The sequence below is a fragment of the Mya arenaria genome, chromosome 13, assembly GCF_026914265.1.
Source record: "Mya arenaria isolate MELC-2E11 chromosome 13, ASM2691426v1".
Lineage (NCBI taxonomy): Eukaryota > Metazoa > Mollusca > Bivalvia > Myida > Myidae > Mya > Mya arenaria.
The window spans coordinates 3,509,938-3,535,783 of record NC_069134.1 but is presented as its reverse complement, the minus strand read 5'-3'; the positions used below and the strand labels follow the sequence as shown (position 1 = coordinate 3,535,783).

At 36.4% G+C, this 25,846-nt stretch overlaps 1 protein-coding gene across 2 annotated transcripts; it reads right to left on the bottom strand.

Annotated features, from left to right (window-relative positions):
• Nucleotides 1-896: 896 nt before the first annotated feature.
• Nucleotides 897-25,536, bottom strand: LOC128213210 (epidermal growth factor receptor-like). Of its 2 annotated transcripts, none has more exons than XM_052918767.1 (15): nt 25,367-25,536; nt 20,079-20,271; nt 18,732-18,958; nt 15,808-17,058; nt 13,296-13,448; nt 12,955-13,098; nt 12,660-12,847; nt 11,091-11,307; nt 10,820-10,936; nt 10,448-10,608; nt 8,826-8,933; nt 7,841-7,929; nt 6,459-6,596; nt 4,828-4,921; nt 897-3,589 (listed from the first exon to the last, which is right to left on the bottom strand). In XM_052918767.1, exons 1-15 carry the CDS (start codon nt 25,413-25,415, stop codon nt 2,789-2,791), a joined length of 3,930 nt encoding a protein of 1,309 aa, XP_052774727.1. In that variant the 5' UTR covers nt 25,416-25,536; the 3' UTR covers nt 897-2,788. The 2 variants fall into 2 exon arrangements, with proteins under 2 accessions (XP_052774727.1, XP_052774729.1); XM_052918769.1 differs by having other exon boundaries at nt 4,834-4,921.
• Between the last annotated feature and the right edge of the window lie 310 nt (nt 25,537-25,846).

The window sequence follows — 25,846 nt, the reverse complement described above, 5'->3', positions numbered from 1 at the left end:
TTAAAATCTGTCCATACAAGGGAAAGTTACAGCCCCGACACGATAATCTATACTCTATGTCATTATATGCAGCATTCCATTGTGAATAAACACCTAAGTGTGACCTTGACCTAAGAGGTAGGGACACGGGTTTTGAACGCGACACGTTGTCTTGGTATGTCGAACACATGTGGCAAGTTATTTTAAAATCTGTCCATACAAGGGAAAGTAACAGCCCGGACACGACAACCTATACTCTATGTCCTTATATGCAGCACTCCATTGTGAATAAACACTAAGTGTGACCTTGACCTAAGAGGTAGGGACACGGGTTTTGCACGCGACACGTCGTCTTGGTATGCTGAACACATGTGGCAAGTTATTTTAAAATCTGTCCATACAAGGGAAAGTTACAGCCCGGACACGAGTTATTGAGCCGGACACAGGGACAGACGGACAGACGGAAGGACGGACGGTGAGATTTTAATATGCCCACCTTCGGGGGCATAATAAGAAGTTGGGCATAATAAAGCTCTGGCACACTTCTTGGACTTCATGTGTATCGGTACAAAGTTTAAGGGTTTACAATCTAATATTGTGTGAAAGACTGGAAGAAGTTCAATCTCTATTCCCTTATAGCACTAAAATAAGGTAAATGACACATTACTCCAATTCCAACAAATTAGTCATGAATCAACAAATATGTCAGGCTTTGGTACACATCATGGTGGTCTTGTTTAACAAGTTGGCAAAAAATCATTTAAAACTGAATGTAGATTGCTCAACGAACTACTCCAACAAGCAGGGAAAATGACACAGCTATAAAATACGTGGTTATTATTTGTCATATTTGTTAACTTTACAGAAATTAGCAAAAAGAACTGCTCTCATTTACAAATATAGAGAATACAATCATCAATGTTTTAGTATTCCTTTTATTAACAAAACGCTCCGTATAACATCAATCTACAACAAACAAAATACAGTCATGTATTGCAAGTCATAAACAAAAATAGAAAACCAAGCTAGCACTTTAAACTACATGCCAAAAGCTATGCTCAAATATTATTTTTATATTCCATAATTATTCAAGAAACACAGCATTAACCACTGGTCACAAATGTATGTTCCTTAAAATATGTCCAGTTAACACTGGCATAAGTTATGAATAATTTTCAAACATACTTTGTTTGTACAGGGAAGCAATTTATAAACAACAGGTCTCAGAGTTATGGTTTTTAAAATGTAACAAGTCAACATTGGCATAAATTAATGATTCACGTTCATCTCATACTTTTCAAGCTCTGATGAAAAATAAATTCTTTTGCATCACTACCTCAATTAGTATCACAAGCCACAGAGTTATAGTTCTTCAAATGTTCACGAGTTCAATATATTACTGCTCGTAATCGTTGTTTCAATTTTCATTCACATCTTTCAGTACATAGTGCTTCAACTTTTTTTTTATATATATTTCATCTAATCCTCAAAAGCTTGTAATAAAAAGTAAATTCACTTGTTCAATTTGAATATGTTTATACCGGGTTCTACACCTATCGATATTCACATCACAGTTATGTTACTTGTGGTAAAAAAGTGTTACTGTGATGAACTATTTTGAAGTTTTTAGCTGATGTCTTTGGTTTTAAAGTTATTAAGAAAACAATTGGAAACTTACAGAATGCCATGACAAGATGATTACTATAGAGCATCCACAATGAAAATTGTGGGGCCTTTATTGAATATAAAATAACATGTAATAAATTACAGCAACAAATCTATAATCTGAATACTGTCCTTGAACTAATACATTGGAAACTACAGAGACAAGCCCAGTACTTGGTCAAACAATAAACACAGAGCCTGTTTAGAGGCGCATGGTTAAGGCTATACAGACAAGCAAAGTTTACGAGGGTCACACATAAACATAGTCTGCGTAAAAAATATAACTTCAAACTTGACACTTTCATATATAATTGTTGGATACACATACATGTTAAATTGCGCTGTAGTAATAATTTTCAATAATATCATGGCACAAAAGTATACAAAGTATTTCTTGATTTGCCAAACAAGGGAGATAAAATATAAATACAATTTCATCATTATGCTTTATTTCTTAAGTAATATGGCTACATAGCTGTACTAAATGTCATAGAATTATATCACAAGTGACAATACAGGTCAATACAGGCTGATGTGTCCTATGATACAGTTACAAAATAAATAAGTATTACAGTAAAACTGCAATCGCTCCAGGACGCCGGGGCACAAGCTAAAATCTCTAGTAATCTGATGTTTCGAACGACCATTTTTAGTCTATAATGAAACGTCTTACAATATATTTTTTAAGTCGTCAGTTTCGGCACCGATTATTTATTTATTGCATTGTGGAAATTGCTCACATGCTCAAAAGCTGTCGTATACTTAATGGAAAAGAAAATATAATAAATGAATAAATAGCAAAGTTTATCTTTATAAAAAAAAATCATTTTGTAAAGAAACATCATAAGAATATGATTAAATTCTCATCAATAAATTATCACAATTATCTTCTCAAATGCCCTTATCAAATATTAGTGGTCATGCATAAACGGTGTTAATCTTAATTTTCGAACTACATGTTCCCAATAAATATCTGCTTATTGGAAAACAACCTATGGTAAAAAGCACTTACAGTAAGTCTTACTATAGTATGGCAAATAGTCAAAATAAACTTTCTCCACACATATAAACAATTGACAGATAAGTTTCCAATTTAGTCAAGATATGGAAATGAGGTTATATGGAACTGCCATTTTGAGATTCATTATATTTCTGTCTCAAAGATTTCACTGTCTGCCAACTTGACACTGTTTTCAGTCTGCCTAAATGCCTGGTGAGGAGTGGTGGAAGATGTGCAATCACGGTTTCTTTCAGGTTTATTCATCAAGAAGTTAGCTTGGTAAACTCCTTTATCAGAAGGGTTACTGTAGTGGTTGGTGTATTCATCCTGAAGTTTGTCATTCTTCTGCTTATTGTGTGCTGACAGTTGTCCAGGATGCTCCAGGGGTGCATGTTTCCTCTGCTGATCATTGTGCATCGGGCCCCATTGAGCATGTGGCTGAGGTTTAGCAGTTAGGTGATGCTGGGTCTGGGTGGTTGGTTGATGTTGGGTAGTTGGTTGATGCTGGGTCTGGGTATTTGGGCGATGCTGGGTCTTGGAGGTTTGGCGATGCTGGGTCTGGGTGGTTGGTTGATGATGGGTCTGGGTGGTTGGGTGATGATGGATGGTTGGGTTTTGCTGGGCAGATGACTTTCCCTGATCATTCTGTGGCAGCTCCTGGTAGGAGGCCTTTGGTCTAGCACTTGGTCTGCCGGTAGCACCAGGATTTGCACTGGGAATACCAGTATGTTTGGTAGAAAATGTATCTTGATCACAGGCTTCAGCTTTTATGGAATGTTGGTTTTCATACAATGGAAACTGTTTGTTAGCATACCGTGCACCAAATTTAGGGTTTAGGATTACAGACACATCTTCTTTTGATGTTGGCAGCTGTCTCGAGTTCAATGGTTGTCCATGGCGCCTTTCTTTTTCTAGGGCAGTTTCTTTAGATTCAGACACTCTTCCCTGTGAATATATGAAAAATTGAAATTTCTAGCCATTAACCTAGTTGAAACCTTAGGGTTGAAGTGGATAACCAGTCTTGTAGCCAATATCCATGCCAAATGATTCATTGTCTAGAAAAACAAATACTTCAAATCTCTTTTTAAGCAAAACTCCACTTTAAACAAGAGCTGTCAAGCACACTCAACTATTGCACACCTTTTAAGTTTAAGGAACTGCAAAGTTTAGTGAAACATGCATGGATCACTTTAAAATTGAATTACATGCAAAACCCAACTAGAATTTCTAAGTTAAAAAAGTAAAGGGGAAAGATTACAAGTATCTTCCATGGCCGACAATGTAATATACGTTTATCCCGACCCGAGCGTGGGGTGTTTTGCGGAAATAAGGTTAACCTGTGCGAGGGTTGGGATGAACCTATCTTAAATGAGCTGCATTGGTAGGTGCTTTTTCTCCCACCTCAGTTAAACAAAATAAAATAAAAATAAATTGCTGGAACTCTTTTGTGCGTATGAAAATAAATGCGTTTGGATATGTGATAATTTGATGTTGTCATGGATATGCGTGCTGTGATTCAGATTATGTTTATAGTCAAATCTGTCTTTAAATCGTTCAGAGAAGCAGCATTATTTCTTGGATGGTCGTGAAAACATTTTATGGTTCCATTTGAAGTGAGAAATAATTAATTTGCATTCTTAATATTGCCACAAGACAAGGTTTCCATAATGTTACAGACGACAGTAGGGAGGTAATTGTGTGATGACAATAAAAAAGGAGTTCCATATGGGTACTTATTTTATCTTTGCCCATGGGCAAGGTAAGAATTTCCAGCATGCCCAATATTTTGGATTTACTTATCTGAGTTGGGTGAACTGTGTCTCTACCACTGTTTAAGGCAAAATTTTATCCAAGAATCATTAGGTGTGGTGTTTGTTTGTGCCTCTAGTTCATTGCCGTAAGGGCCCTTACCTTGTGCGACTAAACAGGGTTTAATTTTGGTATGCAAAAAAAACTTTTTTCCCACCTCAGGTAAGTAGATCCAAAAATTTGGCCATACTGGAAATTCTAAAACAAGTACCCATATGGAACTCCTTTTTTATTGTCATCACACAATTGGTAATTATGAACAAGGATCAAGTCAACACATAAGCATACAATTTACTATTGTAAGCGCACAATTTCTTCACGTTATTCATTGATATTGCTCCAACATACAAATTAAAAGATCCGTTCAAGCTTACTTCTACCTGAACATCCAGGAGCTGGTTGAGAACTTGCTCTGCATTTGGTCTGTCATCTGGGTAATATTGCCAGCAGCTCTTCAGCACGCAATACCTAGAAAAAAGGTCAAGAAATATTCCAATCAATTTACACATCACGTCAAACCCCATTGGCTAGAACTCGCCTGGCTCGATCTCCTCATTGGCTCGAACTGATTGTAAAGGACAGATTTATATGTACTGATAGTAAGAACTAGAGATTGCTTTTTTGAAAAAGCGCTTGTCTCCCCTATTGTGTGGTCGTAGCTGAGAAAAAATAAATGATAGACATGAAATTTGTTATTTTGGACTGGACACAAACCAACAGTGAAGTTTTGTTTATTCATCCATATAAAAAAGGGAAGAGAAAAGTGTTGTTGATTAATCTTTAAAAATATGAACAAAGTTTGCATTGTATGATGTTCCTGGGCGCAAGCGTTTATTCATTTATTGGTCAGAAACCATTTTTCAGCTAAAAGTCATCGTGAATTGACCTTTGACTTACTGATATCAAAATCTATCGGGGTCATCTACTAGTCACGACCGACTAGCATACTAAGTATGAAGTTCCTGGGTGCAAGCGTTCTTTATTTATTGAGCAGAAACAAAGTGTGATGAACAGACTGACGGACTGACTGACTGTCTAACGGACCAATCACAAAATCAATAGGGGTCATCTACTAGTCATGACCAACTTGCATACCAAGTATGAAGTTCCTAGGTGGAAGCGTTATTTGGTTATTGAGCATAAACCATTTTTAAGCTTAAGGTCACTGCCATCATTTTTTTTTACCTGAAGGTAACCTTGACCTTTGACGTTTTGATCTCAAAATCAATAGGGATCATCTTCTAGTCATGAGCATCTAGCATACCAATTATGAACTTCCTGGACCCAAAGAGATCTTTTGTTATTGAGCGGAGACCATTTCATCACCTCAAGGTCACCTTGACCTTAGACCCACCAATCTCAAAATCAATAGGGGTCACCAACTAGACATGACCAACTAGCATACCAAGTATGAAGTTCGTGGACACAAAGGATCTTTAGTTATTGAGCGGAAACTGTTACTTCACCTCAAGGCGACCATGACCTTTGACCCAGTCATCTACTGGTCATGACTAACTAGCATACAAAGTATGTAATTATGGGTGCAAGCATTCTTAAGTTACTGAGCGGAAACCGTTTCTTCACCTCAAGGTCAAAGTGACCTTGACCTTTGACCTACTGATCTCAAAATCAATAGGAATCATCTACTAGTCTTGAAGAACTAGCATACCAAGTATGAAGTTCCTGGGTACAAGCGTTTTTTAGTTATGATGACTGAATGCCTTACGGAAAGAAACAATATGTCTCTCCATGAATGGGGAAGACATAATTACCGCTTGGCTCTAATTTCCTGAGGCTCGTATTTTAGCTTTTCCCTACGAGTTCGATCCAAGGTGTTTGCGATATAGCAGCAAAATAGAATTAACACTATTGAAGTGCAGCAGCTGCATGTGATGGTCTTGAATTGGATTTTATCCAATCACCAAATGAAATCAAAGAACTGCACATCACCTACTTTACTTTTATAGTAAAACTAATACACTATCATAAAGTTATGATGACATACATGTACATGTGCATATAGGCACACATGGGTGGGCGTGACCCATCAAGCACTGTCTGTCTGTACGTCTGCTCATCTAGACCTGCATACGGGACCTTCCCCACTGACATCACCTCCCAGCATATCAGGCCAAGACCCCATCTGCAAACAGGCAATTTAAACAATTAATAATTGTGAAGTCTAATGTTTATTTAGTATAACTAATGACACAATTCATGACAAAAAGAGTTTTGAATTAACACATATTATACAATAGGAGGACATTACGTTTTACACACATAAAATGGTTGAATTTTGAACTGTGCTTCAGACACGTTACTTTACCTGCAAAATCAAAGAAATTCCTAAAAAGCAGACATGGAATTCTTAAAAAATCCTGAATACAGTCGAACCCCATTGGCTCGAACTCACAGGGACCGGTGAAAATACCTCGAGCCTCGGAAAATTTGAGCCAAGCAGGAATGTTAACGTTTAGTGTAAAGAAATCGGTTCTTTCCATCTAGTTCGAGCCAAAGAGGAATTCGAGCCAAGCGAATTCGAGCCAGCAGGGTTCGGCTGTACCTGCCTAGATACCATGACTTTCAATGGTCACAATAAAGAGGTATGGTGGGATAATAAAAGAAAGCAGTATGACGCATTACGCATACATAAAGTTGGTGCCCATTCTTATTCGTTATTATTACTATACTGCAGACTTGATATGATATTCCATTCCGATGTACATGTACATACTGTATTTACACGGACATAAGTCAACCTCAGCCGTATGTGGAGGGTCTATTTTTGGTTCCATAAGTCAGGATTTTGGATGAACTCTTCCATAAGTTTGTGTGAAATTTAAGGCATTAATCTGGGGTTAATTTGTATAAGGATTTCAGATAATATGTGATAAATTTCAAGAAAAGAAGACAACACAAAACTGAAACTAATTATTATGTTTTATAGTTTTAAGTAACTTTTTATTTCATAATGGTAAATTAACTTTTTATTTCTATATTGTTTAAAATTTGTACGATAGTTGTGTGAGAATGGGACGGTCTCTTTATTTATGAATACTAATGAGATAAGAGCTGCAAGTGCCAAACGACATCAAAGAAGGGTTTACCGATGCTGGCAACTGTTTCATGTTAACTTTCAGCCGACAATCAAACACCTGTTGGTTATTGTGTTGTTACAAAAATAAGAAACTGTAAAATATTTGGACAGATTGCATTGCTGAATAAACACTCAACAATAAACAGATGTTTTGGGATCATAAATCAATACATCAGGAATATATTCTTACAAACCAGGAAGTGTCAGTTGTTTTGTGAATTTGAGTACATCAAATTAAATGCAATCCAATCACTGACCTTCGACTATGGAATATTTAGAAATCAACTTACATGTCGGTCTTGTCTGTGTAATGTGAGTTCAGCAGGGTCTCTGGGGCCAGCCGCATCTTTCCGCCCTCCACCACAAACTCTTCTACTGTCTGTAACATACACATAGAGGAAATATCACATTGATACTCTCACATTCATCAAAACTCATTTTGTGGACATCTTACTGGTAATATAATGAATCAGATGTGGAACCTGGAGTACAAATGTTCACTATCAGAGGCCACACAGTAGTGCCCTATATCTTTACATCTAAACCACCGTCATGGCACCCCCAATCCATATCAATTACAAATGTAGTTCTTGTTCATTTTAGCTGATACCAGAATGTTACAGAGTAGTAATGGTCATTGTTTACTAAACTTGGCAACTTATCGGTATGTTGTAATCTTGTTATTTCAAACATAGAGTAAACAAGAGCACCAACTATCACAAAATATTCTGGTTATTTAACCTGTTTGAGATATTTTGCCCATACACATTATGACCTAATTTGGAGATGATTGGACAAAGGACCCTAAAAAAGTGATCCAACAAGACCAATTTTAAGTAATTTCTAAAACAAAAGAGAATTTAGTCAAGAGACTGACGCAATATTTCTGTTAACAAACTTGTATAAGATATTATTTCAAACACATTGTGACCAAATTTGGTGATGATTAGAATGGGGCTTTTAAAGTTAATGATCGGACAAGACCAACTTTAGGTAATTTCTATATTTAGAGGCCGATAACTCTCCAGTAACTGGAGCGCTATGGCTGGTTATGAAAATTTGATGATGATTGGACAAAGGCTTCTAAAGTTATTAAGATGCTGGATGCTGCCAACCAAAACATATGCCGCAGGTAAAGCACCTTCTATAAAGGGTCATACAAAAAATGATAACCTGTATCAATATGTATGACTTCCTAATTACAGAATCACTAGCTTTTATTTCCTTCTGGTACCATAACTATTTCCAACAAGCATTAGTTCACACTTTTCCTACCTGGGTGTCAGTACCAGAGACCAGCTTTGCCCAGTAGAAGTCCCCCAATTTGGCCTCCCCTGCACCAGTCATGTACACATGGCAGGGCCTCAACTGTCGATGTAGCACCTGGATATGAAATAGAAATTTAAAATAAATTGTTTTTGACTAGGTAATAAACACGGTTAACAAATACTTATTCACTTGTGTAGATACAATAGAAAAAGCATCAACTGCGAGGTTAAGAACAACAAATTTTACGGATAACAAGAGCTGTCACAGAGAAAGCGTGCTCGACTATTCTGCCGCTTTTCAATGTAAGGATTGAAAAGTTTTGGCGAAACATGCATGGATCACTGTTAGATTAGACTTTAATGCAATACATGGTGTGCTGAGATATAAACATAAATGTTGACCCATGCAAAATATTAACGAGAATTTCTAAGTCTAATAATAAAGGGCCATTATTTGCAAAATACAGTTATCTAACTTGGTTAATCAATTAAGTTGGGTGGTTGAATACCATTGTATAAAGTCTCAATGCAATACATCAAATAGTTGCTGAGATATTATCCTATGTGTGCTAACATGCCAGACCTTAACCAGAATTTCTAAGTCACATAATAGAGGGGCAAAAATTATATATTATAAAAGATAGAGTTATCTTACTTGATTAAATAAGAAGGTTAAATAGATGGGAGCCTGTGTGTAAAGTTTCAATGCAATACATGATGTATTCACTGAGGTATTGACTTAAAAGTGGTTACATGCAAAACCTTAACCAGAAGTTCTATGTCGAATAAAAAAGGGGCCATTATTTTAATTTAATGCAAACTGGAGTTATCTTACTTGGTTATTTAAGTAGATGGTTGAGTACCATTGTATAAAGTCCCAATGCAATCCATCAAGTAATTGCTGAGATATGTGTGCTTACATGCAAAACCTTAACCAGAATTTCTAAGTCAAATAATAAAGGCCCATAATTTGCATTATATTCAAAAAAAGTGTTATCTGGGAATACATATCTAATGTTGCAATGCAATACATGATATATTTGCTGAGATATTGACTTAAATGTGGTTACATGCAAAACCTTAACCAGAATTTCTAAGTCGAATAATAAAGGGCAATTATTTTGCATTAAATGCAAACTAGAGTTATCTAACTTGGTTAATTAAGTAGGTTGGATGGTTGACTTCCATTGTATAAAGTCTCAATGCAATACCTCAAGTAGTTGCGGAGATATTAACCTATGTGTGCTTACATGCAAAACCTTAACCAGAATTTCAAAGTCGAATAATAAAGGCCTACGGTATCATTTGCATTATATTCAAATAATTGTTATCTTACTTCCTCAATTTAGTATGTAAGATAGTTGGGAATACATATCCAAAGTTTCAATGCAATAACTGATGTATTTACTGAGATAATGAGTTTAAGGTGCTTACATGCAAAACCATAACCAAGGTGTGATGCCGACGCCGACGCCAGGGTGAGTAGTATAGCTCTCCTGATTCTTCGAATAGTAGAGCTAAAAATGACAGATATTTACAAATGATAACACATCCTATTCACTACTTAATGATAATGATATCTAAATTGACCATACAACAACACTGTGGGGGAAAATATAGGCTGTTTACATGCAGACTGTGCAGATGGCTAAGTGCAGCTGCAATGTCCACACATATCTTGGTCAGTGGAATGACAATGTCTCGGTTGCCTTTACGACCAGGAGGCATGGCTAGCAGAAAGTCATGGAGACTGTTCCTCATACACACATCAAACGCCACACAGAATATACCTTGGGAGACAAGGGAAAAATATTTTTTGGGGAAAATCTTTAGAACCACAACACAAACTAGTATTCAATGGAATTTTGCAAGGAAAATCAACAGTATTGTTTATGCTAAAACAACAGGGTTTTTTTTGTTCAATATCAGTATAATTTATAACCAATAAGTAAATAAAATCAACAAGTTTTATACTCAGACTTCCTAATCAAGACCACTTACTTCTGTTTTGGTATGTTTGTAAGAGCTGTACAACATTTGAGTGTGAGCATGACAGCCTTTGTATCTCAGTCTCATTCATAAGGCGCCTCCAGACTTCCTTGGATTTTGACTCTACTTCTGGAAAGCAAAATAGATGTGACAGATTCTAACAATATCACAAATGGTCACACCACAAAAAAATACCCCAAGATTATTGTAAGAAAACCACTCTAGTTGTTCATATTACCAGATTGACTAAAATCAATACTACAGAAAGAACAATTTTGCTCACCCCCAAGATGAGTGATGCGGACACAGCAATCATGGAAAGTCCCTCCAACCAGCACCTGCCCCTCGTACAGTCTGTGGTGGTGGCTCTCCCTGAGACTCGAACCTGACGTCACCCGCAGACCCGATGTTTCCTCTGCAAGTAGCTTGGTGTCACTGCGGGCACTGTCCCTATCACTGTCCCCTGAACCTGGCTCATCCAGTCCACTGCCCATGGCCTCCTGAATAAACCATGAAATTTCAGCAAGTGCATTAAGGTAAAGTGTAAAACAAAATGAGACACACTCAGTTATGACAAACATGCTTGGGCTCAAAGTGTCTTTTACATAGAAAGTGTACCTCAGTGTAAGATTCAAAAATAATTTATGTAGCTTCATCTTATTCATTGTTATGAAAAAAATAATGTAGAAAATTGTAGCCATAGCATCTTTTTGGAAAAAAAATACCTATAGCACCTTTTTGAAAAAAATTACCTAAGATCTGTACTCACTAAAGTGGCTGTGGGGTCCTTGACGATCCCACCACCTTAAATATGTACTCACAATAGTGGCTGTGGAGAACTTGAAGATTTCAACAACTGAAATCTGTACTCTCTAAAATGGCTGTTGAGACCTTGAAGATCACAACATCTGAAATCTTTACTCACTAAAGTGGCTGTGGAGACCTTGAAGATTTCAACAACTGAAATATGTACTCACAACAGTGGCTGTGGAGACCTTAAAGATCTCAACAACTGAAATATGTACTCTCTCAAGTGGCTGTGGAGACCTTGAAGATTTCAACAACTGAAATCTGTACTCTCTCAAGTGGCTGTGGAGACCTTGAAGATTTCAACAACTGAAATCTGTACTCTCTCAAGTGGCTGTGGAGACCTTGAAGATTTCAACAACTGAAATCTGTACTCTTTAAAGTGGCTGTGGAGACCTTGAAGATCTCAACAACTGAAATCTGTACTCTTTAAAGTGGCTGTGGAGACCTTGAAGATTTCAACAACTGAAATCTGTACTCTAAACAGTGGCTGTGGAGACCTTGAAGATTTCAACAACTGAAATCTGTACTCTTTAAAGTGGCTGTTGAGACCTTGAAGATCTCAACAACTGAAATCTGTACTCTAAACAGTGGCTGTGGAGACCTTGAAGATCTCAACAACTGAAATCTGTACTCTCTCAAGTGGCTGTGGAGACCTTGAAGATTTCAACAACTGAAATCTGTACTCTTTAAAGTGGCTGTGGAGACCTTGAAGATCTCAACAACTGAAATCTGTACTCTCTCAAGTGGCTGTGGAGACCTTGAAGATTTCAACAACTGAAATCTGTACTCTTTAAAGTGGCTGTGGAGACCTTGAAGATCACAACATCTGAAATCTGTACTCACAACAGTGGCTGTGGAGACCTTGAAGATTTCAACATATGAAATCTGCACTCACAAAAGTGGCTGTGGAGACCTTGGAGATCTCAACAACTGAACAATGTACTCACTATAGTGGTTGTGGAGACCTTGAAGATCCCAACAACTGAACTCTGTACTCGCTGTGGAGACCTTGAAGATCTCAACATCTGAAATCTGTACTCACAATAGTAGTTGTGGAGACCACAGCTGGCTCAGGTTCATTATGTGAAGTCTTCTCGTGGGATTTCCTCCTCCACCAGTAGAAAATGGCCACCAAGACTATGATGACCAGCACCACAGAAACACTCACACCAAGGGCAATGGCAAGGTTGGATCTCTCAGCCGTATTCATTTGGTGGCTTCTTTGGGAACCTGCACAAAGTAGTTTTAAATAAATCTTTTTTTTTATTATCACACCTTATCAAAGAAGTTTGAATGTGTGGTTGAAGGTTATGTGAGGATTTACAATCTTCACTTACCCTGTAGGCACTTTGCCCCTGTCCATCCCACCTCACATCCAGCAGAGAGGGGGCAGTTGCCATTGATGATGTTACATGGGTTTGAGTCCTTGCAGTGGCCACATGTTTCCCGACAACCCTCGCCCCACCATCCCGGCAAGCAGTCTACATACATAAATTCATATGAGCGAACAAAAATCACAAGATAAATGTACATTGACTTGTTTATATTACATTCAATTTAGAAATTATTAACAACACATTATCTATGTATTTCATTTATATTATTAAGATGTAGACGAAGCTCTTGGGAAATAATACTCAAAGGTTTGACAACGCTACTTTTTCATCCTGTAACTAACCATCAGTGCAGATGCTGCCATATTTGCCGATCCCGCAGGTGATGCAGTGTCCAGTCTTGCGGTCACATGACTGGTTCACACATGTCACCGGACACAGCTTGTCACACTGAGTACCGTACATCACCACATCCAGGCACCCATACACACATGAACCTACCCAAGTCAACGTGTAATGCAAGATAAAGAATATCTTGAGAAAAACTTCTTTTAAATGGTACATTGGGATTTAGTAAAAGCTTATTAAACACTTACAAAACATTAATGACATCATATAATAAATGATTTAGAAGTGAATACAATAAAAATGTAATTAGTGCCTATCAAAAGCAATAAAAAAATCACATTTAAAAAAATTGAACAAGAAACTCGATGTGACAAAACCATGTTTTTAAAGCAACTGTACACCAGATGCTCAATTTGCAAGAAAAAAAGAAAATTGTCGAAAACTGACATAAATTTGGTATAAATGTGTTTGATGCATTGAAACTTACTAACTGAAGTACCACATAGTTTACAATTTATTTTAGTTTAGCAGTTATTTTGTATTTTTGCAATTTCAAAGATTACTCGGTAAAGTACACTCAAAGAGTAAGACCCACTTTCCGTTTCACTCCGCGGATTTTCGCGGACTGCCGGCCAACACAATGATTTTATCGAGTGTCCATGTTCCTCGGGGTTTGAATTTAAACTAGTCATAGCTATTTTTAGTTTAGCTACCAATAATATATAGTATATTCTACATTGTAATGATCATGCACTTGATGTCAGAGGTCATGGTTCAGAATCTTATAAATAGTCGGCTGCTTTATGATGCAACAAAATTAGTGGCAATACTTTAATGATTCAATGTTTATTATTCAAGACGAGGAAAGTGGGTCTAACTTGTTGAGTGTACTGTATGTCTACCTAGTAAAATTAATCTCTAATGCGTGATTGGCTAGTCGATGTTATCACATAATATTACCAAGTTAGGTATATATCTTAAATATACCACTTGTTTTGAGTTAGCCCTAGTAGCACAGTGGATACAACGCTTGACTGCAATTTTGGCGACACGGGTTCGAACACGGTCTCTGACACAATTTTTTGTTTACATTAACTGTTTTTACAATAATGATATCAAAGCGCAACACATTCTATTAGATAATTGTCCTGAGATTCTATGATCGAATAAATTATCACACGATAAATGTGACCTTGACCCTAGGGTGCCCAAAGGCAATCCAATGAAAGGTCTTCATAAACTTGTTCTATATATCAAGTTTAGTCACACTATGTCAACCCTTATTCAAATGTTTCAGTACTAACCATCTTTCTATTTTTAGCAACAGTGACCTTGACCTAGACCATAACTCTCCAGCCCAAAACACAATCTCAGGAGAGGTCTATATAAACTCTTCCTATATACCAAGTTTGGTCACAATATGTAGACCTTTACTAAAGTTATTCAATATCAAACATTTTTCTATCTATAGTAACTTTGACCTTGTCCTTGATCCTAGGGGCCTCAAATGAATTTCCATGAAAGGTCTCCATAAACTTTTAGCATATACCAAGTTTGGTCAAACCTAGTTAAAATTATAACATACATATTAAGGTGACATTGACATTGCCCTCCCACCAGCCTGCCCGAACAAACAATGACGCAAGTCATTCTAATAACTTGATTTTCCTTTAAAGTTTATGAAAACCTTGTTAAGAATATTAAAATGTCCCTGTCAAAAGAAATTCAAAGAAAAATAAAAAATAAATCCATCAAGGGCCATAATTTGCATTTAGGGTTAAACTGGAGTTATGTGACCTTATTGTAAGATTGTGGTCATTAATTGTGCAATTATTAATTGCAATGAATGAAGGGTAAATAAGTTTTTTTATTAAAATCCCAACTTGCACTAACCCTTAAACTTTAACCTAAGTTTCTTAGTCAATCAGCGGCCATTACTTGTATAAAGGATAATATGGAGTTATCTTACCTCATAATGTAATGGCCCTGAACAACTGTGTGAAGTATTCAGTGAATTATATGAAGGGTATTGAAGTTATTAGTGAAAACCCTAACTTGCCCTAAAACTTTAACCTAAGTTCCTAAGTCAATCATGGACCATAACTTGTTTAAGGATAATATGGAGTTATGTAACCTCATTGTGTGATGGTCCTGAACAAATGTGTGAAGTATTAAGTCAATTGAATGAAGGGTATAGAAGTTATTAATAATTATCCCAAACTGCCCTCAACTTTAACTCAGTTCCAGAGTCAATCAGGCAGTAAGTTGTAAGTGAAAATCCCAACTTGCCCTAAAACTTTAACCTGACACCGATGCCAACGCTAGGGCGAGTATTAAAGCCCTCCTTATTCTTTGAATAGTCTAGCTTAAAAACAGATTAATACATTTAATAAAAACATTAATTCAAATGAAGAATATTTTAGGGTTCTTACTTCTGTCTCATCTATCCATACAAGTTCATACCCGCTCTGTTATTTGAAAATAAACAGGCCATGCCTACCCCCTTACCTAATTCCTTCGAACAAACACCACCCGTGCAAGTAGAGCTACATTTCTTGTCACACTTCGGCCCAAAGAAGCCGGCCGGACAGTCGCCCACACAGATACCAGATTGCTCACACTCCAATTCACATTTCCCTGAATCATCACATTTGTTGTCCTTGCAATGTTTGTTTGCATCACAGGTTATACTGCAAAGCGGCCCATAGAATCCTGCTGCACAGCCTAGGAAACATTCCCCTGTGTCCATGTCACACGTTCTTTTATAGGCAAGCTGGGAACGAACACAGTTCTTGGGGCATAAGTGACACAGCTTGCCGTAGTTGTGGATTTCGCAGCCAGAAATGCACATCCCTGTATCCTGATCACAGCTGCCCCCACAACCACCTGGACATGTGGTGGAGCAGTTGTGACCGTAAAATCCATTCTGGCACGGTCCATCACAGGAACCGTTCACCTTATTGCAGTATATGTAGTTGTTGGAGATGTAACCCTTAGGTGAGCAGTTAGAACTGCATTTCAGTTCACAGACCCTGCCGTATCTGCCTGGTTCACAACTGGCACAGCCAGCAGTGACATTGTATGAGGCACAAGTGTCAGATGAACAGTAGTTGGGGCACAACCGGTCACATCTATCAGAAAACCAGCCATACTTACAGACACAATTGCCAGTATCCGGATCACATTCCCCATTGTCACAGCCACTGTTACATTCCCACTGGCAATTGTCACCATAGTAACCAGCCTTACAACCATTTTTACAAGTGCTTTTTAACTCATAACAGAGGTTGTCTTTACAATTCTCAGGACATATTGTACAGCCACCATCATTCACATAGTAGCCAGGATTGCATCGCACGCACAGTTCTGTGTTCATGAACCCGAGGGCACACTGTGCACAGTTGTTCACCTTACACTCCAGATTACAGAAGAAGTCTTTTCCATACCAGCCAGCCTCACAGCCTTCCGGACAGTCCCCGGTACTCTGGCTGCAAGTCCCGATACAGTGGCGGTCATCGCAAGAGTTACACACTGCCCTGTTCTGAGCAGGATAAAAACCAGATTGACACACTTTACACTTTGCACTTGAGCTGCAGTTTAAACAGTTCATAATAGTGCATTGCTTATCACATCGGTTTCCAAAGTATCCTGATCTACAGTGTGTGCAGTCGCCAGTCTGTGTGTTGCAATCATTTGCTCCGTTCAAACAGTTGCTGCTGCACGCAGTGCACACTTCTCTTTCACTGTCCCAATAATATCCTAAAAATAATGAAATAATAAAGACTCAAACACTCAAATGCAGCATTAAAATATTGGAAATGGTAAAGTTTGTCACATATAATGATGTACACTTTAAATGCCTTTTCTTCATCATCAAAGTTATATCAGTTATCACCAATAAACTACGGTATCTAGAATTTGATGCCATACAGGGACAATCGTGATACCAATACATGACATTTTACGAAAATATATGCCAAAACTCGGCCAAATACAGCTTACCTCGGACAAATAACTTGTCCAATATGAAATCACCTAAATAATAACGCTATATTTTAAATCAACTATTGCACATTTGACGTGATACGAGGACAATCGGGGTACCATTTCCCGACAACTGTAGACAAATTATTCCAAAGCAAGGCCAATATCAACCAAACTCTGCCAATGTCAACCAAACTCTGCCAAAATGAGTTTACTCCATTTTGATCAACTACAATACTCGCCAAATTTTCATTGGCTGTCGATACCTGCCTCTTATAAATATGAGAAATATGCGGGAAATTATTCAATAAGCCATTTTGTTTTTTCTTTTCTGTTTTAAAAAAATTGTGCTTTGAGTAAACCTATTTGGAACTCCTAGCCTATTGGGTGTTTGCACAAGGCGTGTTATTGTGTCCTTGTGCAGCACCCTGTGAAGTTCTATGACCTTGTTTACAATGACATGTGTTGTTTTATGATCTCAGATGTGCTTAATTGACACTAATTGGAACTAGTTGATATTAAACGGATTGATCATTAATCCGTAGGAATTGATCGTCTAATCACAAGATAAGGGTCGTGCAATCAAAGCTATTAATGACCAATCATATTTTTTATGAATATGCATGAAGAAATTATTGCTATCTGAACAATAAATACAAAAACAAATTTGTTTATCTTTTCACTTTTCAATAAAATACTTATTTCATATTTTTCATACGATATGTAAACATGTTTAGTTTATTGATAAATAAAAAAAGTACACGCATGTAAATAAAGAAAAATCAGATCATCTTTTTCTCTTCTTATCTTTTCCGCAATTATATCCTTCATTACAAAACACCACAGAAATTGCAGGTATTGCATTAAATCAAACAATGTAATGAAATAAAATTACAATCGACTATCAAATAATCAAAGAGTGTTTTAACATGAAACCTGCTGATAAATAACAAACTCGAAAGCACGTGGCAGTAACCAAGCAACCACCTCGGCCGAAGTGACTATCATATTCGCGAGGTGTTTATGTGGTATTCATCATGAGTTTTATGACGTAAAATGAGTTGTTTAGCTTTGATTATAACATTATAAATTATTAATACTGAGAAAGAATAAATGAAAAAGTGAAATTGCCATATGACGAATTATAAATTAAGTGGACAATTATGTCAAATAACAGAAGGTGGGTGACATATAATAGGAAATTTGCTTATTATGAAAACAATTTGATCCGGATAGTATTCGAATACTTGATACGAATATCCGGATACCGATTCGGTATCCGGTTTCCATCCCTTATTAAAACAGCGCTTCCTTTATCAACTCATCATTTAGAAGAAGCAAGAATTTTAACTTGTAACATGGCTGTAAAGTTGCATTTTTTAACATTGCCGACTATAATAAACCAATCTCTATTATGAGGTGAATTATTATGAAGTGTGTGAAGTTACCTTCATGACATTGGTAGCACTCTTTATTTTTGTATGTAGATATCCGACAGTGATTACATCGCTCTATTGTACAGTTGTGATGGTCACACCTGGGGCCTTCCCAAAATGGCTTACATCCGAACAAACAGTTACCGTAGAAGTCACATGTGTCGTCCATGCTGCTAAACCCCTTGCAGTTTGTGTTACAGGGTATGTTGCAGAGAGGGCCATATTGTCCTGCATAACACCTGAACAAGGATAATTAAATAAAACATATACCAGACATCAAAACTCCAGCAAGCACACAAATGTCACAGTTGTTTCCTAAAGAAATCAATTGTTTTCTTATGAACCCTGTTGATAAGTCTGAACCAGAAATTTTGCACATTTAGTTATGTCACTTTTACTCTGTTGATAAAACATGAGAAATGAGAAAGGTAGCTTGAATATGATGATTATCATGAATAAAACTTATAGGCTGACAGAGTGCTATATTTTAATACAAGAGAACAAGACTTAGTGAAAATATGCTGAACCCATTCAATAACCTGTTATAAAGTGTTTGATAAGCTTTAAGCAATAAAATGTCACTATAAACCGATTTGCTATTTAGCAACTATTTAGCGCATACCGTATACATCCTATTAAACATGCAGGGCACATAGACAAGAACCGCTTTTTGAAATCCACTAAATTCTAGTGAAAAAAATGAAATAACATTCAGTATCTGCTGCATCATAGCTGTTTATATACAATGTTGTGTAAGTCAATAAAATGGTCCACTGAAAACATGGCTTCATTTTTTTTATACACAAAATACCGATATGGCAATTTAAACACCACTTTCCGTGTATGCATGACGCCAATAGGTGCCCTAAAATGGCAGCCGTAAAAATGCTATATGCATAGGAATTAAGCACATTTTCTTAGGTTAAGGTATTCATTGCTCATGTCACAGAATTGGAAAATAGGCCCAAAGAAAGACAATCGGCGCTACTATTGTTGCATGCTTGTTTTAAAGGACATTTACAGTATTTTGAGAAAAAATGGTAATTTGACCAGCAAGAAATTTCAAATATAGTTGCTATGTCTTTTCTAAGTCATTTGTGTAAACAGATTGTGTAAGAATAGAAACTGACATGGCGTCACTCACTGACAATACATCATGAAAATGACAGCATTTGGTACTTTGGTAAATGCATCTCATGAATAAATGTAATGTAAATGTCAGAGACTATCACAGATCCCGCGAATATTATGCGCCAGATATCAACAATTGACGCACTCAATATGACATAAAATATGACAATAATTTTGTATATATTAAACTGTGTAGGTCTATTTTATTATATATTTATAGGTACTAGCCTTGTACATTCTTCAAGGCCTCCATTGATGATACACTCCTTGCAGCTGGAGCGTGAACATGTCCTGTTACATGTGTCCCCTACCCAGCCAGGCATACAGCCAAAAAGGCAGGAGAACTCCTCACCTTCCTGTACACAGTGTTCCGAAAGGCCATACAAACAGTTGGAACACCCTACGTTTGCCTGGCAAAGACCTGAAAAATAAAGCAGGTATACATGTAAACTGATAGCTGATTTTGTTCTATATTGGACTTTTGATGCCAGACATATGTCTGACCTCAAGGATTTTGAGCAATTTCCCAGCACTTGGGCTGAGTTTATATAGATAACACAATTTTGAGTTTGTCTAAATCCCTTTGGTTTGCCCATGTTGGGTTTTAATTTTCATTCCTGGTTGAACCTCTTCTGATTTCTTTTTAGTTTGGTTGTTATACTCATTTATTCAGTAAAACTGTGATAATTCTTACAGACGATAATTCAAGAAATGCAAATTGGTCGAGGTCGGCTGCTATGACCCAACCTTTATTCCTTCTATTTTCATATCAAATATTCTGACTGTGACTTGAAACCTAAATAAGTTAAGCACCCAGGTACCATTGCCATTCCCAAATACACAAAATCTGAGGAATAACTCAAGGTCATAACTTCACACAAATTTCCTGAAGAAGTGTTCCATAATAAACAAACAATTGACAAAATTTCCGCAAGTTGTTAACATTGCAATGACAGATGAAAGGAAAATGAATGAGGTTTAAATCCTATAAGCACCATTTACGCAAGACCAATGCTAATTATTAACAACATTTGTTAAGATAATGTTGAGAATTTAATTATAAGAAACATTATGAGTAATTAACTAGAGATTGCTTTTTTGAAAAAGCACTTGCCTCCCCTATTTTCTGGTCGTATCTGAGAAAAAAATAAATGATGGACATGAAATTTGTAATTTTGGACTGGAGACAAACAATAACAGTGAAATTTGTTTAATTCACCCGTATTAAATAGTGAATATCTACTTCGACCTTGACTTTTGACCTACTGATCTCAAAATCAATAGGGGTCATCTATTAGTCATAACCAACAAGCATACCAAGTATAAAGTTCCTGGGTGCAAGCGTTTTTTATTAATTGAGTGGAAACTGTTTCTTCACCTCAAGGTCATGGTAACCTTGAACTATGACCTACTGATCTCAAAATCAATAGGGTACATTTACCAGTCATGACCCATGAACTAGCATACCAAGGATGAAGTTCCTCGGTGCAAGCATTCTTAAGTTATTGAGCAGAAACTGTTTCTTCAACTCAAGTTCATGACCTTGACCTTTGACCTACTGTTATCAAAATCGATAGGGGTCATCTACTAGTCATGACCAACTAGAATACCAAGTATAAAGTTTCTGGACCCAAAGAATCTTTAGTAATTGAGCTGAAATTGTGTTTTTTTCACACAAGGTCACAGTGACCATGACCTTTGACCTAGTGACCTCAAAATCAATAGGGGTCATCTACTAGTCATGACCAACTAGCATACGAAGTGTGATGTACAGACTGAAGGACAGGGCAATAACAATATGTCTCCCCATTTACAGAGAAGACATATATACATGTTACCCTACCATAACAGGTAAACATTGAAACTTCTGGAAATAGTCACTTTTTTCACTTTGCTTAGCAATATGGCAATAAAATACTATGCAAATTATATAAATTTATGGCTTATTTTCGAAATCAATTAATTTTATATCAAAACATGCCAAGTAGTATTAAACCGACATATATATAAATAAAAGCATTTCATAAAAGACTAAAATGAAAATTAAGGATAACTCAAAACATCAATTCAAGGTTTTAGGGGGATATATCTGTAAAAATATTTGTTTAAAGCATAACAGGTGTTTAAGTTAAATCTTACGATGGTTTAAAATTCCACTAAATTTGCTTTTTAATATTACCTTTAGGCCACAACAAATTGATCATTTGTTCTACAGATTTTGCCAAAAAAAAGTAGGAGCGAGCGAGTCTGGCTGGTGAGTCCATAGCCAAGTCAGTTATTAGTAAGGCAAACTCCAGGTTGAAGTTCTGATACAGAAAAAGTAAATTCTTAAATATGCACACTAGAAAACTCTTGGTTATGTCCCTTATACAGTGCCACTATGACTATGCTTGTTCCTTTTGGTATCCAGGTCTTACCCAGTCACTTAAAAATAAACTCCAGACTACCCAAAATAAGATGATCAGGTTTGTTTTAAAGATGAATAACATGTCTAATGTTGGTCAAGAGCAATTTCTAAGTTTAGGTTGGCTACCCGTGTCAAAAAGGGTAGAGCAAATTATGCTTTGTCATGTCCATAAGATAAAGAATGGCCTTGCCCCTGAGTATCTTGGTGAACATTTCAAACTGCTAAGTGATGTGCACGGTTGCCGTACAAGGTCTAATAAGGTAGCTCAGCCAGTGTCTGATCATTTTGCGGATAGTTTTACCTTTGTTAACACTGGTCGTTTCTCCAAGCCTAAGGTTGGCAGTTTTGGGGCAAAGACATTCACAAATAATGGCATGAATTTGTGGAATAGTCTTCCTCAAAATATAAGGAATATTTCAAAACTTAACCATTTCAAGTCTGCCATCAAACAGTACCTATTGCAGTCTTAAAGATCATTTTAAATTTTTATATTTAGCTATCATAATAATTTCATTTTTATTAGCATGTAGGTTTCTTATTCATACGTATTTCTTTATATCTTATCATATCTCATTGTGATATTAATAGAATAAATTTTTATTTTTACCTATCATAATAATTTCATTTTTATTAGCATGTAGGGTTCTTATTAACACGTATTTCCTTATATCTTATCATATCTCATTGTGATATTAATATTGCTTTACAGTATTGCCATTTTGAATGGCATTTTTTTATTCCATACATTATTATCTCAAGTCTTCTGTTACAATACATAGGCCATGAATGCAGTGTAATAGGCTATGAATGCAGAGTAATAATGTTAATGAGTTCTGTGATATAATGTATGCAATTAATTATCTGTGATATAAGATTATAACTTGTCTAGATTTATTATCCTTTTACTTAACAATTTTGCTAAACTACATGACTATTCCATGGTTACTGCCACCAATTTTTCAAGGACCACAATGGAAATAAGTGAAAATCATTTTTCTCTTTTTTGTGTCATCCTTGGTATTGTGTGTGCATTTCATGGTTTCTATTGTCTATGCATTGATAATGATATGTTATAATTTGTCTGCATTATGACGTGCCATGTAATGTTCATGTCTTTTTACCGAATAAACCTACTACTACTACTAGCGAAAATAAAATAAAAATACTTTTTTTTAAATTTAAGGCAAATCAGAGGCGAACGAAGAGAAAAATTTAAAAAAAAAAAATGTATATTTCTTACCAAATTTATCATACAACTATGTTAAGAAATGCTTTTTAATTGTAAAAAAGGTTCTCAGTCATAAATGAAAAGGTTTTGATTGTATCACATGAAAATCTGTCTCAATATTTAACAAATGGCAATAAGATCCAATGCTTTACTATTAACTTTTTTTCATCAGCAATTTAAATGTGGATATTATTGTTAAGACAGCATTCCTGTCATTATTCGAAGACAATTTTTTTTTATTTGACCACGAACCTTTGGTTTATAGGTCAGTGCCTTGAAAAAGAATAACATGACAGCCTCAATAGCTTCAATGCCTGTAAGAAACAGGCCACTTTAAGAAATTAAGTACTGTAATGCACCAGTCAATTATAACCACGCCCCACCCCAGGTCCGGGGAATAGTGGGGACTTTGACTTTCGGTCCAGCCAAGCCCGGGCAAAGTCCTCGTCCTGCAGGGACGATCTGCTCGTGAAACCCCTGCCAAATGCCCAAGCACCCAAGGGACTCTAGGTAAGGCCCATTCAACGCTATATTTGGCTGGAAGACAAAACCACCGTATTAACCCGGCGCTGCAGGGCCACCTGGCAGGTAAAAACATGGGCCATTTCCCAGGCTATCCCCCTGGACCGGGGGGGGGGGGGGGGGGGTATTATATGTGTAAATACAGACTGTTTTTAAAACATTTTTTGATCTGTTTATAACACTCATGAGTATATTAATACTAAGAAATGCATTTTAGAATTAAAAAAAAAAAACTCACGAAAACATGATTAATGTCGTGTGTCCTGCGTGTATTTGAATAGAAGTTTGCACTCAAAATCTGATTTAGTTATTATTTAGCACTAAATTTTGAGTACAAAACAATGAATTACACATTGATAATTATTGCCTTCGACGCTGTGAAACTTCTGCTGTTTACTGAAGACTATAATCCATTAACTATGACACTGATTTTCACTTAAAACGTGTATTTTCATTACGAAAACTGATGTAGTAAACTGAAAATAAATACCGGAAATGAATAACAATGGTGCGTCCTGCAAAATATGCCTGACAAAAAAGATTGTCAACAATAATCAGCTGTTTTGTGGTTACCCGGACTTGATTTTGACTGGACACGAGGAAAGTTTGCTCGCAAAGAATGTGAAACATGGAAATACCTTCAAAAAAAAAGACGAAGTCGACTTTGCAGGTTTAAATCTCAAGTAAAATCAAATCAGAAAATATGGGGAAATTCAGAAGTACACAAAAAAAAAATCTGCGCGACCAAATAATATGTGCGGGCGCAAAAAAGAGGTGTTTTTTTTCTTTTTTCGAATTTTAGGTGCGGCAAATCCGACGAACAAATGATCAATTTGTTGTGGCCTTATATATAAAATTTATATAATATAAAAGACTAATTGATCATTAAAAAGTTCACTCCGAAAAACCATGAGGCAGCAAAGTGACAATAGTTGTGACTCAAACATCCTTTAATTAGATTAATTATTTGTGAAGCCAGTATGTAAGTCTTCCATTTTTGTTGGAACATCATTCATGGCGGATCCATGGTCTAGTGGTAAAACATGTAAGTGTCAATCAAAGGGCACAACTAAAAAATACTTAATGTTTTTCATGAGGGACGTACAATTGGCGTCCTGTGCTACATGTATACACTGGTGCAGCTTTAAGAACCCGGGTAGCTGTTACAAGGGTAACATTATGTCTGTACACTATGCTCAAAAATCCTTTTAAAAGTAACAATACTATGTCATGAGAGCACTCTCCGAATGGGCCTTACCCGAATGCAAGTATAAATAAACTCAAAACCTAAGGCTAAGAAGATAGGCAGGTAAGTCAAACAGGAAGTTGCAACATCTTACAATTTAATAATACACTTACCCAGAGTAAAATTTAGCAGGACTAATATGGTCAAAACTGAGTACGGCATTATATCAATGTTATGTGAAAAGATGTTTTACATATTTGAGGACAATTAATGGAGTTTTCGATTAAATATACCATGTTTACAACACCTGTCATTTTACGTGTTTACAGGTAATAAGTGCATTGTTAAAAATGATCTTGTAAAATTCAGAATGGTTACATACGACTATTATCTGGGCGATACTATTTCCCGGTCTCTCCTCGTAAAATCCGGTCTCATAATTCCCGGTTCATAACTTATGGCCCGAGGCGACGGATTGTGTTGCCGATGTTTGTTAAACTAATTTTACAATCTTATTTGCTTTTATATGTAACAAAATAGAATAACATATATAAACATTATGTCTTAATTTATGCAATTTGTTATAGGCCTAAACTATTTATGCAATTTGTTAAAGGTGTAGAGAAAGATGCGATGGCAATAAAAATGTTCAT